We start from the raw sequence: 15,146 nt of genomic DNA on the forward strand, positions 1-15,146 counted from the left end.
GCCCAGTTACTCCCTATATGGGTCCCACATGGACCCATTTTGTGTTGTGTACAGCCCAGATAGACCCTATATTTAATGTATCATGCTCCCACGGAACCTAGCAGACATCTATATACGCAGCCAACTTTTACCCTGTGGTCATAACTACCTGGTTCCCAGCTTAACATCAGTCTAGATAGATAGATAGGTACTTTATAGACCCCAAAAGTAATTGAGCAGCCAGTAGCTAAATATAACACAGCACAGTGAAGAACAGATTTCTCATTATATAAGGGTGGTACTATATGCAGATATAGTGCAGTTATAATGTCAGCAGTGCAAATATATAGAGGGGTATGTCTATTCAAATGTCCAGAGTATAGAAGAGTCAGGACAGAATCATAATTTGCTGTGCTGAGATGAATTGAATGGTCTGATGGCCTGAGGAACAAAAGATATCCTGAATCTGCCCTTGGAATAGGGATTCTTAAAGAACCCGAGCCTCCTCAGGAAGTAGAGCCTGCTCTGTCTGTTCCCCTCCCCTCCACATCGACCCCCTCAATAGAGATTGGCTGCAGAGTAGACCTGGATCTCCTGAAGTCCACAAGCATCTCCTTTGTTTTCAAAATGTTCACAAGGTAACTGCATTTTCCACAGCCCTGAATACAGTATAGCACTCAGAAAAGGAATTTACAGACTTAAAATAATGTAAATTATAAATAAATGCTGTAATTAAATATGTGAATAAATACACATAGACTACAAATGCTGCACAATAAGTTTTTAACCAAACATACAATTCAGGGTTGGGGTGGGTCCGGAGCCTACCCAGAATCACTGGGCATGAACACACCCTTGAGGGAGTGACAGTCCTTTGCAGGGCAACACTCACTCACACATTCACTCACATTTTATGAATACATTTGAGTAGCCAATCCACCTACCAACTTGTATTTTTGGAATGTGGGAGGAAACTGGAGTACTTGAAGGAATCCCACATAGATGTGGGGACCTCAGAGGTAGTCACTATGAGCAGGGCTAAAACCCAGCACACCAGGACACTGGAGCTGTGTGACAGCCACTACCTGTTGCATTCATTCATTATCTGTAACCGCTTATCCAGTTCAGGGTTGCGGTGGGTCCAGAGCCTACCTGGAATCATTTGGCGCAAGGCAGGAATACACCCTGGAGGCCAGTCCTTCACAGGGCAACACAGACACACATTCACACCTACGGACACTTTTGAGTTGCCAATCTGCCTACCGACGTGTGTTTTTGGACTGTGGAAGGAAACCAGACACGGGGAGAACACACCAACTCCTCACAGACAGTCACACGGAGCGGGAATCGAACCCACAACCTCCAGGTCCCTGGAGCTGTGTGACTGTGACACTACCTGCTGCGCCACCGTGCCCTATCTGTTGCACTGCTTAGCTATAGGAATATAAAGAAACACTAATATTCAAAATATGGATATAAAGACAAATAGACAGTGCCATGACAGTGGTGCAATGTAGCACAAATAACTGAAGATAATGAATATAGTGCAGTAGTGTGCAGATGTACAGTAGCCTCAACATATAGTGCTTCATAGCATACTTCCAATGCTCTACAGCCAAATGTTGAGGGACTAAATACCTAATGCCCAAGGTGCAGTTTGTATTGATCAAGTCACATCTGCTCTGTAGGGACTATTTAAGAACTGTGTGTAATTGGGTTAACAGTATGCAGAGCAACAGATGGACTACAGCCTATGACTGTAAAACTACAAAGTGTTAGTGTCTGGTCCGTTGAGCTGAGAGACTGGACAGTGTGTGTGTGTAGAAACAAGGGTATTTTTTTATTATTTTATGGTTGGTGGGATCATAATGTGTTAACATTACCATCACACCTACTCCACCAACTGTACAAATGAACTTGAGTATTGCTTACATCCGCCCCACAAACTAGTTCTAGATTTAAAGGATCTATTTATCTATTTGTGGACGTTTTTAAAGAGGAAATCTACTTAGAACTTGTAGAAACAAAATAAACGTTTTATTATGTAGTGTTCGTTTGAAGAAATAAATGTAATGTGGCAAAATAGTGATTTGGAACAACTGTTCGGACTCTGCAGTATTACTCCGCATTGTGTAGCTATGCGGGGAAGATGGCGACTGCGCTGCAGATATAGCGCTGGCTATTGACACAGTTTGTGGAATATCTCCAGATAAAGTTCTTGTGGATATATATTTTATGCACTTGAGCTCCTGCAGCGCTGCTGAAGAATACAGACACTGTCAAAGGTAATTCACCGCTGAATAACCTTTCATCCAGCTGCTTTTTTGTCCCAGAGAGCGCAGGCGGTGAATTGAAAAACGTCCCGAAGTTAGTGTCTCAGTCGGGGTATCAAGTGCCGCAGCAGCCGGTTACCAAGCGTCCGATTCTACTTTAACTAGCCTACCTAGAAGCTAGCTAGCTACATCTCGGTGGTCATTCTCGTCTCAGCATTAATCTCTTTATTGTCTTTCTAGGGTATAATTTCTACTTTATAAAAATACCAGTGTCCAGAATTGTGCTGAAGAGAAACTAATTATGGAATTGTATATAGACCGTATGTAAATCGGCGTTCACCTGGATATTTTTATTATATTTTTATGATAAACATTAATCAAATGTATCTAACAAAATTGGATTTAACTGCTGTGGCCCACTTTCTCCATATGTGTAAGGCAAGGTCCAAAACAATGTCCCTTTAGTGTAACATCCAAGGTGTTTATACCAACTTTCTGATCCACCTTAAATTATGCTGCGGTTACGTGCAACTTGTGCCCCGTTTAAGGTGGAACGGAAGATTCAAAATATGAGCTAACTTTAGGTTCGCCTTTTACAGAAACGTGGTGTTATTAAAGTTATATTTAATTGTTGATAATATATTATAATAATATAAGCCATGAATACGTTGCCAAGTATTCGCGGTATCAGCCCAAACCATTCTTCAAAATTTCCGTTCTACCTTAAATGCTATAGGAGCTCCATTCACTGATGCACAATTTAAGGTGGAGTGTATTGTCCAAACTGAAGCTTCGCGTTTTAGAGGGTTGTTACGTAAAAATTATGCTATCTGTAACATAAAGCGTTAAATAATTTATTGAATGTGTCGAGGACCTGATTTTCTCTGAACTTCTGGAAAATAATTTGTCAGTGCAGGTGACGCGCCGGTTGTTGCCTAATACAACATTATCTTACCTGGATCACAAACAGACAGTTTGGGGATCACCTTAAGCTATGCTATGGTGTATATTATTATAAATATTCATGTATAACATGTTTAATATGTATTTTTATAACTGTGTCTTTTAAAACTTTCCCATAGAATTTCGGAAGCTGAGGTAAAATTATGCTTTGCCTTAGTTTTCTGAGGGGATGTTTTTGACCTTCCCTTAGGGAACTTTTTAAGAATATTTTATTTAATATTTGAGAATTGATAAAGTTTAATAAAGGCCTATTTAGATGTTGTCAGGGGTTAATATTAGTTAGCTCTGTGGCTAATGTCGCCGAGTTTAATCCGGCGCGAGATCCAGGCCAGGCTGGTTTCCATAGTGACGCGGGACGGTTGGTTTTGCCCGTTAAGGCTTGAGTAACACAGGGATGGTACAATGCTCGATATTTTCGATAAGATTTACGATTCTGATATATGTATCATTTAATCGAGTTGGAATTTTAACAGACCTAGCAGTAAAAAATAATGTGAGGATCCTTTTTTATAAATGTATCTAATTTACCCACCATATAGGTTGATTTGTCTGTGGAAAATAGTTCATTTATGCATCTTCTCCAGGCGCTTTATTAGGTTCAAGGTGACGATGGGTCTGGAGGCAGTAACATACCCTGGACCGGACACCAGACACTCCTCAGTCTCTTTCACACACCTGTGTGTGAAAGACAGTTTCACTCACTCTCACATGATCATATTCAGGTCAGATTTTACCTGTTGTGGTAAACATTGACATTTGGTTGTAATGAGGCTTATAGAAAAATATGGAAGCAGAAATGAAAGGGGTTGCTCTAGAGCAGCTGCACATGAGCCTACAGTCACCACATCTAGGTTAGAAGTATATAGAGCTCCTCAGCATTGGATTGGGGAGCTGCGGAAACATGTTCTCTGGAGAGAGAGAGAGAGCTCCATTCAGTAGCTTTTTTTGAGTTACAGACGTGATGAGTTGATCTAGAAGAGAGGACGTGGTAGACTGAGACAAGGGGACTCAGCAAGTTGTTGTATTAGAGGGATGAGTCTAAGGGTAATTTTAGGCCAGTAAACAGTGGGACACAAACAGGGGAGGACTGCTTTTTCCAGTTCAGCTGCTCTCCTCCTCTTTGTGTCGTTAAAACACTGCTTCACTTCAGCTGCACTTCTCTTTCCTTTTTTACACACGTTCTGGAGCCTGTGCAGTAAGTATCCTTAATTTTCCACATGAGCTGCTGTAAAGAAAACGACCACCATGTGTAAGTTAACCTTTATATGACCTCAGCCCACTTTGTTGTGGAGCTGTGTTGTGTGTTTTAGGGGGAGAGTTGGGTTGCCTGGCAGCTTTTCAGATTACACCAACGGATCTTTAAACACAGTAGGCTTCCTCAACGACCGTGTGCAATGTTTCTACAGAAGTGTGTTGAGTATTGGCAGCGAGGAGAGGGTGTAACTTTGTTTGACTGTTAAATTTGGTGTTGAATTATTTTAATATGATTCCTGAATGAATTGTTGAAACTGTAGAGAATTGCAGAGAGAGATTTTCCAGTAGCAATACAACATGTTTCCCCAGTACTGACTGAAACCTTATTTGTTGTAATATGTTTATTCAGGATTAATTTGTAAAATTTTTAAACCATGAAATGAGTCATTATTTTGAGCACAGATTTTCTCCTGTCAAAAATATTAGCTTTAAATTTACAAAGATGTATTTAGAGAAAATCCTTTGTTCATTGCATGTCCACATTAATGGTTGGACCATCCAGTTAGTTTTCTGTGATTTGCCAAAGTCAGAAAACATGGGATAAAACAAGCCATTCTGATTCTGTTCTGTTTCTGACGGCAAGTGCAGACGCCCCTCCCCCTCGTCTGAGTCTATCCAGTCACAGTGATGGGCCCATGTTTATGTGAGAGCACAAAGTATTGATTGTACTCTGTATTCAGCAGGTGTTGAAAGTTTGAAATGGCGACAGGCGGAGCACCATTTGAAGACTGTGCAGATGAGCAGGAGCTGCATAACTGGGCTATTACCAACGGCAGCCTGGATGACAGACTCAATAATATGGTATTGTCTACATTTCCTCTCTCTGTCTCTCTGTAGTGATTTCATCCTTCTAACAAGCCTACAGAACAGAGATGCACAATCTGACATCTGCAAAGCCAACAGATTCCAATATTGTATTTGGAAATGTTGTTGAAATTTCCATATTAGAGCATAATTTTCAGTCAAAAGGAAATTTTTTGTTTGTTTTGCAATATGACATATATTTAAAATGGCTAATAATCTTTATATGTACCTCATCTTTAAAACTGCACATATCATAAATATTGTGATAATATTTTATCATGGAACACCTCATGACTCTCTCCTCTACTTCATGTTGACTGATCTTGGAGCAGGACTGGAGCGTGCAACAGAAGAAGCCGAACCGTTCCTCAGAAAAGAACCGGAAAAAGCTCTCCGCTGTGTCTGAGAGCCTACTGACCAATGACATCTCTCCAGAGTCGAGCCCCGGAGCTGGACGTAGAAGAGCTCGAACGCCTCACTCTTTTCCTCAAGTCAAATACATCACACAGATGTCTGTGCCTGACCAGGCCGAGCTCGACCGGCTGCGGCAGAGGATTAACTTCACCGACCTGGACGAGGTTAGCTGCTTCCTGCTGGTTTAAAAATGTTTCTCTTACAAAATGGTAAATATTCGTATTGGATACAGAGACACTAGTGTACTGATTAACCAATGTAGTGTGCATTTTGGATTTAGTCATATTTTCTTCAGCATTTACATTTAAGATGCCGACCGTCATAAAACACTATCATAAATCTCTTTATGAATGTTATTTTGTCTGTTTTCACCCCCAGAGGAGCATCGGCAGCGACTCTCAAGGCCGCGTCACTGCCGCCAACAACCAGAGGCAGCTGTCTTCTGAGACCAAGAAGCCTTTTAATTTTCTCTCGCTGCACGTCAACACCAACAAGAGCAAAGAGCCACTGGCCCCCTCCCCCTCCACGCCAGGGAGCAAGGAGCCGAAAAAGCAGAGTCCAGGGAAAGACATGTTCTCCCCGCTGCCCGCTGTGCCCCCTATGCCTATTAGAGAGCCACATGGACCAGACCGGACCCGCATGATGGCTGCAGAGGACCAGAGAGGAGAACCGGTCATCGACAGCAGCCAGGTGATCAGAGTTTGTTCAGGATTCAACACATTGGTGGAGGTTGAAGCGACACTCTCATGTCGCTAACATTGTAAAATGGTTTGGGGGTCTAGAAAAGCACAATATCATCATCTCTTCTAAGGCTGTCTAATGTTATTATCTAAATTGCTGTAATGAAACAATGAAGTTGCCTAGTTCTACAAATATTACACAGTAACAAAATTTCTCTTTGACTCATTTACAACTGTTGCTTTAACTAGACCAGAGTCATTAATGCAAAGCACTGCTGTTACAGAGCATCAAAACTGTTTTATTGCCTTTACCCCTAGTGGAGATTCTGTAGACTGCTAAATGCGAGTGAGTGGGTTACAAGGTACAGTGTTGCATGTAAATGCAAGTTAGTGAATGAAATCTTTTAGATGAAAGTCATTTAAGGACAAATATTTATTCTGGCATGTGAATGTAATGGACTGATAGGCTGGTGTAAGAAAGAAAGACATAGAGTGTCAAAGAGGTTTGATATGGTCTGAAAGTGGAGCACAGATGTGAGAGGGATCTTGGCGACGTGAGCAGTCTGAATTTAGGCCAGTTTAAAAATACGCCACCATCCACGAGGAGAGCATCTCTCTCTCTCTCTCTCTCTCTCTCTCTCTCTCTCAGCCTCTCTCTCAGCTGCTCAGTTATTTTTTATTTTTTTGCCTGCAGGTGGTTAGCAAGCTGGTGCAAATCCGTGAGTACATCAGCAAGGCCAGCTCGATGAGAGACGACCTGCTGGAAAAAAATGATGTTCCAGCTAATGTGGAGCGGCTCTCTCACCTCATCACTCACCTGAAGGAGCAGGAGAAGTCCTACCTGCGCTTCCTGCAGAAGATGCTGGTGAGTGGTGCATGCCTTTTCTTTCTTCTGCACCTTTAGTCACACACTTTTTTTTTTCTTCTGATGCTTCTTAATGATGAATTCATTCTTGGTTTTCTCCCTCCAAGCTCCATTTATAAAGTTTACATGTGACATACAAAAACAGCAGTTCTCTGACCTCTCACTGACTATTTGTGTTACTGTGTCTTTAAGACTCAAATGGAAATGGATTGAGTTCAGTTGCTGTACCCTGTCCAGTCAATCTTGGAATTCAGTAAAGAGTAGAAACACACTGACTCCCTTCATGAACCTGTAGTAGACATTGTCTGTAGCATATGGTCAATAACTCTTTGGTGTTTTCCTGAACCTGGTACAAGAACAAATCAGTCCAAAGTCGCTGTTTCCTTTTTAAAACACACACATTGTGAAATAATTACTTGTTACATGCTTGTACACATTAATCTGGGGATATGTAAATTATAAGTTGTTTTATGTAACATCACAAGACCCTTCAGAATATTTGCATACACAGACTGGAGAGTGTCTGGTCCTTTTTTAAAACTGTAAGCAGGGTAAGAGAGTTTAGTTTTTCCAGGATTTTAAGCTTTAAGCTTTGGGAATATAGTGCATGCCTGTGTTGGGCTTTGTTCCTGTGTCACTGGCTGTGCTTGACTAATGTGGTGGCTGTATCTAGGACAAGTCTTTTTCTCCTTCTCTCTGTCTCTCACTGCCTCACTCTCACTCTTGCTCTCTTTCTGTAGTGCTTAGGTTTCCAGGTAGGTTGATGGAAAGTGTTGCGTGCGGTTAAATTTCAAAATTGAATCTTGTTTCAATTTCAAGTTGCTTAATAATTCATTAATATCCTGGTTCTGAATGCAACATTGTGGGTCAAGTTTACCTGGAATTGAAGTCCAGTTTTGTTCTGTGGGCTCCGTTCAGTGCTTGGTATAGTCCAGAGATGATGAGACAGACTGCTGTTTTAAGCTCCAGATTTTACTCCATGTCCACTCTGTAAGATGCACCTATCTTGTTGGTCCACCTTATGGATGTAAACATCTGCAAAGTTTGTGTTGGCCGTCCTCTAGTCCTTTATGGGAAGCCATCTATCAGAGGCTTGTGGTTATGTTTTGTTTCTTAGTCCAGCAGGGACACTAATGTCCAGCAGCAATGCTGTATCTGATCTAAACATACCAGCACAACACACCACTACCACATCATTCTCACTGCAGCGCAGGCTTACCGACCACCCAAATATTAGACTACCTTCTCTGTGCGGGTCCTTGGACATCCTGCCATTTTGAGGAATAGAGTGAGAGGGTTCTGTCAAATTATGCAAAGCAACAGGTGGACTACAGTCTGTAAATGTAGAAACACAAAGTGCTCCTGTGAAATCAGTTGAGCTGGTGAAGTGGACCGTGAGTGGTAGTTTTACAGAGATGACTGACCTGTGTGCATTGTTAGCTGGCAGTATCTGTGGTGTTGTGTATATGGCTGGATTAAGAGTACCTGATTGTTTAAGAGTTGCTTTAAGGCTTAGCTTTAACCATATCATGACTCGCACTCATCTCTATTTCTTTAGCTGTAGCTGTAGCATTCTTTCCAGTTCAACAGGGTTATCTGAACTCGCTGTGTTTTCCAGGCGAGGTATAATAATGAGGAAGAGGTGGATGAGGAGGATGAAGGTGCCACGGTAGACTCGGCCGTCGGCTCGGGTTCGATGGCCGAGAGCACGTCTATGAACTTAGAGCCACGCTCCGAAGCCTCAGACACCACCGTGAGTACCCACAATGCCTCGTCTATTTCTTTAACATCTCTTCCCATAAAAGAGTATTTGTAGGAAGCCAGTTCACACTTTTGCTTTGGGTGCAGCCTGTACTCTTCTGGAAAGGTTTTCACTAGATGTTGGAACATTTTCTGTAAGGATTAGATGGCAGTCTGCCATATACACTATATTGCCAAAAGTATTCACTCGTCTGCCTTCGCACGAATGTGAACTTGGGTGATATACCATTCTTAATCCATAGGGTTTAATATGATGGCGGCACACACTTTGCAGCTATTACAGCTTCCACCAAAGCGCATTTGTGAGGTCAGACAATGATATTGGACGAGAAGCCCTGGCTTGCAGTCTCTGCTCTAATTCATCCCATAGGTGTTCTATTGGGTGCAGGTGGAGGCCAGTCAAGTTCTTCCACACCAAACTCGCTCATCCATGTGTTTACGTACCTTGCTTTTTGCGCTAATTCGCAGTCGTTTTTGAACGGGAAAGGGCCCGTTAATGAGCTGTAAGCACTAACTTTGCATCTACAAATTTTGGAGTTGTGTGTTTGTAAATCACCAAGTAGCAGCTGAAATCTGACCTCGGCCACGTCCTCTAGATCTGCTTGGCTATGGCTGGCTACTCTTTCACTTTGCTTTCATCATTATTCCACTTTCTTTTTGAGTTTGGTTTAAAAACGCTCTGCAGTGTCTTTGTGAACTGTAGAGAGGGCAGTGGGTCACCGTGCAGGAACATAAAGCCCGTGGGTTTGAACATGTGGGTAAGATGTGGTTTAACTATCCATGTTTTTGTTCTGAGTTGTTTATTCAGCTGCTGTTGGTAAGCGTTTTCCTGCTCTGAGACAAGGGTAAAATAATGGTCTCTGTCTTTATTTCAGCTTGAGAAAGAAGTAATCTGTTACTTGAGAATCACCTTGTTTACTGAAGGGAAAGCTGTAAATATTCTTTTTTAGAGCAAAGAAAATCAAAGAACATAGAGAACTGAGTGAAGACAGCTAAAAACGAGAGGTACTGCTAGGACTCGTGTCAGAGTGAAAAGCAAGTGACTCATAGTCATATAAAGGAAAAGTAGCCTTTCTCAATTGGGCTGTTAGACAGGGGAGAACGTTGCTGTGGTGAGTTTATGTCCTGCTCCATAGTAATATTTTAGCTATTCTCTCTCTCTCTCTCTCTCTCAGGGCTGTAGGGGGAGAGAAGAGGATCAGAAGGAGGAGTTGGAGAACCTGAGAAAGCAACAGGAGCTGCTGAGGAAGATGCTGCAGCAGCAAGAGCAGCTCCGTGCGCTGCAGGGTCGGCAGGCTGCCCTCCTTGCCATGCAAAACAGTGCTGAGAATGCCCTCGCAGCCATGGATGACACAGGTATTAAACCAAACACACACACACTAACACCTTCTAGTTCTGTGACTACATTTCTCTACATGCCTCATATAAAATTTCACAGTCATGTCGCTGGATTAGTGAGTAATGCTGTTGCCCCTTCAAACACAACAGGCTAGGGTTCAGTTCCCCTCTTGAGCAGGAACATAACACTACATTAATTAAAGTCTTTGGGCTAGAGTCTTAGCACTGTATTAGCCTGTAACATGACTAAGCCCTACTGTAATCCATAGAGATGAAAGTTTAAAATTTCATGGTTTTTATATTGAAGTCTCGGTTTTAAAGGTTGCAGTTTTCAAATTGCTGATCTGCAGTTCTAATTCAACAACAAAGTATGTACAGGTTTTAAACGGGGGTCATTCAGCTTTTATAACAGTATTAGACCACTCTAGACCACCAGTTAATCTAGACCCCTACTTAAAAGCATCTGTAAATATTATATGAAACCTTGATTTTATGACTCTCTCTCTCACACACACACAAAAACGGAGAGTGAGAGGGAAAAGGAAAGAGCCGACAGAAGGCGCTAAAGCTAGGTTAACTGTAATCATCATGGTACCATTCCTGGCAGAACTTACATCATAAGGGAATTGTGTTTCTTCTGAATAATTTACATTTTTATATTGTTTTATTAGCAGTTAAAAACAAAAGTATAAAAAAGTGAGTGTGCACATGTGCATGTAAAATGTATTTATTTATGTTTTTATCATTATTATTATTGCTATATATAACATACTTGAAGATTGAGATAAAGGACCAGATTGCTTTGATGTTTCTGGAAAAGCCAGTATATGCTCCAGAGAGAGGGTTTCATTTGGGGTTTTCTTTGTGTGTTTCAGTTGTGACAGAAACAACAGGGAGCGTGTCCGGCATCAGCATCACCTCAGAATTAAACGAGGAGCTCAACGACCTGATCCGGCGCTTCCACAACCAGCTGCATGACTCCCAGGTGCGCAGGAATTTGCATGCATCTAGACTACAGCATAAAAAGACACTGCTGTTGTCTGTAGCACAGTCATAAGGTTCCAGCTTTTTCTAACCCTAAGTTTTCTCCCCCTCTCTCTCCCTGACCCTCTTCTCCCCCAGGCTGTCCCTGATAACAGGCGTCAGGCCGAGAGTCTCTCTCTGTCCAGAGAGGTGTGCCGCTCCCGCACGACCCAAAACGCCCGTGGGCCGCAGCCACCTGCCACCGCTTCCTCAGCTTGCGCTAAGCTCACCAAACTGCAGGAGCTTCAGGACAAGAAGCAAACCATGGACAAGATCCTCCAGGAGCTTCATTCTCTCCGAGACCAGACCCTCAACAACAGCTCCTGTACGTATCACCACACTCTTGAGTTTCTACAGCTGTAGCAGAAATATGTATATCAGTGAACCAGCACACAAACACCCCCTTGTGCAAACTTTATGCTGCATCCCAGATTGAAGTTAGCCCAGCTGCTACTGTTGTAACTGGTGAAAACTTAAATCACAAAAACTTAAAAACACAAAAAATAAAATAAAAATAGTGATAGTGATACATGTGGGTTTACTTCTCAACAAGGACTGATACTCCCTATCCCTAGGCAAAAAAAGGTGTCAAGAAACAGGCCAACTTCAGTTATGTTTCATTTCATAAGGTATTACCGTATTTTCCACACTATAAGGCGCACCTATAAAACTCAAATTGCCTCAAAAGCCAACAGTGCGCCTTATATATGGACCAATATTGAGCCACAACAGGTCTGGCAACTACGGTAAGCAGCCGCCTACTTAATTTTCTTCCACGCGCGGTGCATGCTGGATATATACCGGTATATATATTTCATTTCCATTTGTTTTTTATGTAAAGACCCCAAAATGGCTCCTATTAAGAGACACGCATATGATGCATAACGTAACCCCCAGCCTCTACTGTAGCGTCTATTGTATGCGCCTTATAATCCGGTGCGCCTTATATATGGACAAAGTTTTAAAATAGGTCATTCAATGAAGGTGCGCCTTATAATCCGGTGCGCCTTATAGTGCGGAAAATATGGTAATAATTTAGAATTGTGTCACTTGGATTGCACTGGTCAACAAAAATTACTATAATAGACTAATATTGTGTGATGAGTTAGTAATGTAATTATTTTGACAGGCTTAGGTCAAAATAATCCTCCGCTATTTGTTAGCTGCATTGGTCTCATAGCTTCAGTGCAAAACTGATGAAATTCAGACAGAGCAAGAGCAACATGAGAGGGAACACAACAAGAGGGGCTTAATTAATAGCAGCAGTATGAAGCACCACTATGAGACCAAGCACTATGAGACCTGAGGTGTGGGGTAACCCTCACTGAATTGTAATAGAATCCCCCTTGGTTTGTGGAGTAACTGAGAACTAGATTTAACAGTGAAAGGTTGGTCATTATGGTGAGATACATTTTGGTCTGTCATCTAATTTTGATCTCTCTCTGTCCCTGTGTGTGGTCTCAGGCCGTGTTGTGTCCCAGCGAGCTATGTGTTCAGGAGTGTCTAAGCGGCCTTCTGTGTTGGGACGTGAAGAAAATGGTGCATGTGCAGTGCGACAGGATTCCTCCATTTACAATGATGATGCCCATCCAGCTGAAAAGCTCAGGTACTGGACCAGCTTTTAAAGGTTACAGTCTTTTAAAGCCCTTAGAAACACATCACAGCATCACTCCATTAAATTGGCAACATTTGATTATTAAACTGTATTCACACTTAAATTAGTCCTATGATTAGTTTACAAAAAATCTGGGTTTGTGGGCTCTCATCTACATATTAATACTTCCATGCATTGAACAAAGGTTTTTGCCGGACCGCCTACCAGGCCAGCCTAGAAGAGGCAGAGTGACTCCTAATGTTGAAAAGCACATGGAACCATTCAGTGTGTTTCCACCACCATAAACTGGTTTGCCAACTAGAAAAATTTGTTACCAGCTGGAACCAAAGTACTGTGGGTTCTTCAGTGCAAACCGTGGCTTTGTCCATGTGTGTGTCGAGGTTCAGTAACGCAAGAAAGATGTATGCGTTAATGCAGCGTTAACGCTCAGTGGAGCTGGAGGGAGTCATTTACAAAGTTTCATATAAACAAAAAATAGGACATAAAACAGGAACATGCTCAGTTTGTGTGTTTCTATTGCTGTATTTGGCTCTGCGTTAGTTATTCTACTCTGCTGTTTACAAGCTCAGAAGGACAGCTCGGAACTTAGCAACATTTCACATGTATCTCACAGAGAGAGAGGAGGACTGTTGAATTTGTCTTATTTTACATGAGTGTGTGTCTTTTCTTGAAGTAAAGTGAAGTGATGGGGAGACATTTTGTGGCATTACTGTGTTTATAAAACTCCATGTAGCTGGGCACACCCACCTTAAACTTCATGTGATGTACTCTAACCAGTTACATAATTCTTAAAATTAACAAAATGTTCTTGATCGTCTTGGTTTTTGGTGGTAGTGTTTTTTTTAATAAAATAATAAAAGCAAAACACTGATGCCAGTGTTATATATTTTGTATTTATTTAAGTCTTCTGTATTTATTACCTGCCCTCCATGATTTCTGTTCAAAACAATCCCATATTCAAAACCACATGTAAACAAGGACATTGATATGAAGCACCAAAGCTTCTCCAGATCTTCCAATGACAAGGGTGTGTATTTTGGGCTTTCCTAGAAACACCTCTCTTGCTGTATGGCTAATGGCGGTCAGACTAAACTAGACTTGCCTGCAGCTGTTTATTTATAATCAATTAATATATTTTTCTAATTGTTTGATTTGTATCAACACACTTTATAAAAAAAATATTAATTGCATTGTTGCAATGAAATATAAGGAACCTGTTTCAAAATAACAAAAATTTTGATGGTTAAAATAAGGGCAGAAACTCCAGTTTGTTTCACTTGCTGTAATCTCTGCTATTCATGGCAGTTTTTAGGGTCCAGTATTAATCCTCAGGTTTTAAAGCAGAAGCTTGTGTGAAAGTTGACAGAAACACAAGAATGGCTGTGCTCCTTCCTTGTGAATATGGATAAACAGTCCATAGTTTAAGTGAATATGTTAGTAATGTTAGTATTAGCCATAACCTGTGTCTGTTAGCCTTCTGCGTTGGGACTACCACGCCAATGCAGCCATGCTCAGAGTGAAAAAACAGACTAAAGTGTAATCAATATTGCTACAGAACAAAAAATAGAGTAACTAACTTGTTATGAAATTTGTTTTATAACAGATTTTTTAATCAGTATATTTGATTAGTTGTTGCAAGCCTAGTAGAATTTAGATGTCCTTTATAACATTTTATGAGGAAAAGGACTTGAGAAATCCTTCTAGATAACATATGTTCTCATGTCTCCTCTGCAGGAAGCTGAAGGAGGTTCATAAGCGTCTGAACGAGCTGAGAGAGCTGGTTCAATACTACGAGCAGACTTCAGACATGATGGTGGATGCGGTGAACGAGAATGTGAATGACGACGAGGAGGAGGTGACAGAGGACGGGTCGCTCTTCGAAGCCATGTTTGATTCTGAGCAGGAGAACAGGGAGCCAGTCACTACAATTAGGTACCTCAGTATCTATTCCTTTAGATTCTGTGCATGAATGAAGAAGAATGTGCTCAAACTCAACAGACTGTACAACAGACTTGTTTTGTTTGGATTGTTTTATTTTTATACCCTTATTAAAGGCTAAGAATCAGAGCTTCCTCACTCCTCACAGCTGTGCGCTCAGGTCTGAGTTAATAGCAAGCGACTTGTTATAATATAAAGGAACAGGCATTCTGGGGGAATAAAAAGGAAGCTGATGTTCT

General features: G+C 41.5%; 1 protein-coding gene across 6 annotated transcripts in view; it reads left to right on the top strand.

The window, feature by feature from the left end:
* The first annotated feature begins 2,124 nt into the window (after nt 1-2,124).
* The window catches only part of pcm1 (pericentriolar material 1), a 40,377-nt gene continuing 27,355 nt past the window's right edge, over nt 2,125-15,146 (top strand). For 3 of the 6 annotated variants that reach the window (XM_066659763.1, XM_066659767.1, XM_066659768.1), the window contains exons 1-11: nt 2,125-2,264; nt 5,153-5,270; nt 5,606-5,851; nt 6,066-6,377; nt 7,062-7,232; nt 8,851-8,985; nt 10,169-10,349; nt 11,207-11,316; nt 11,454-11,679; nt 12,819-12,960; nt 14,704-14,901. In XM_066659763.1, the coding sequence (XP_066515860.1) occupies nt 5,169-5,270; nt 5,606-5,851; nt 6,066-6,377; nt 7,062-7,232; nt 8,851-8,985; nt 10,169-10,349; nt 11,207-11,316; nt 11,454-11,679; nt 12,819-12,960; nt 14,704-14,901 (1,823 nt within the window). In that variant the 5' untranslated portion in view covers nt 2,125-2,264; nt 5,153-5,168. Of the gene's footprint in view, nt 2,265-3,810; nt 3,938-5,149; nt 5,271-5,605; nt 5,852-6,065; nt 6,378-7,061; nt 7,233-8,850; nt 8,986-10,168; nt 10,350-11,206; nt 11,317-11,453; nt 11,680-12,818; nt 12,961-14,703; nt 14,902-15,146 lie in introns of those variants that run through there. The other 3 variants (XM_066659764.1, XM_066659765.1, XM_066659769.1) reach the window with 3 other exon arrangements.

This window comes from Hoplias malabaricus, chromosome 2 (genome assembly GCF_029633855.1).
Source record: "Hoplias malabaricus isolate fHopMal1 chromosome 2, fHopMal1.hap1, whole genome shotgun sequence".
NCBI lineage: Eukaryota > Metazoa > Chordata > Actinopteri > Characiformes > Erythrinidae > Hoplias > Hoplias malabaricus.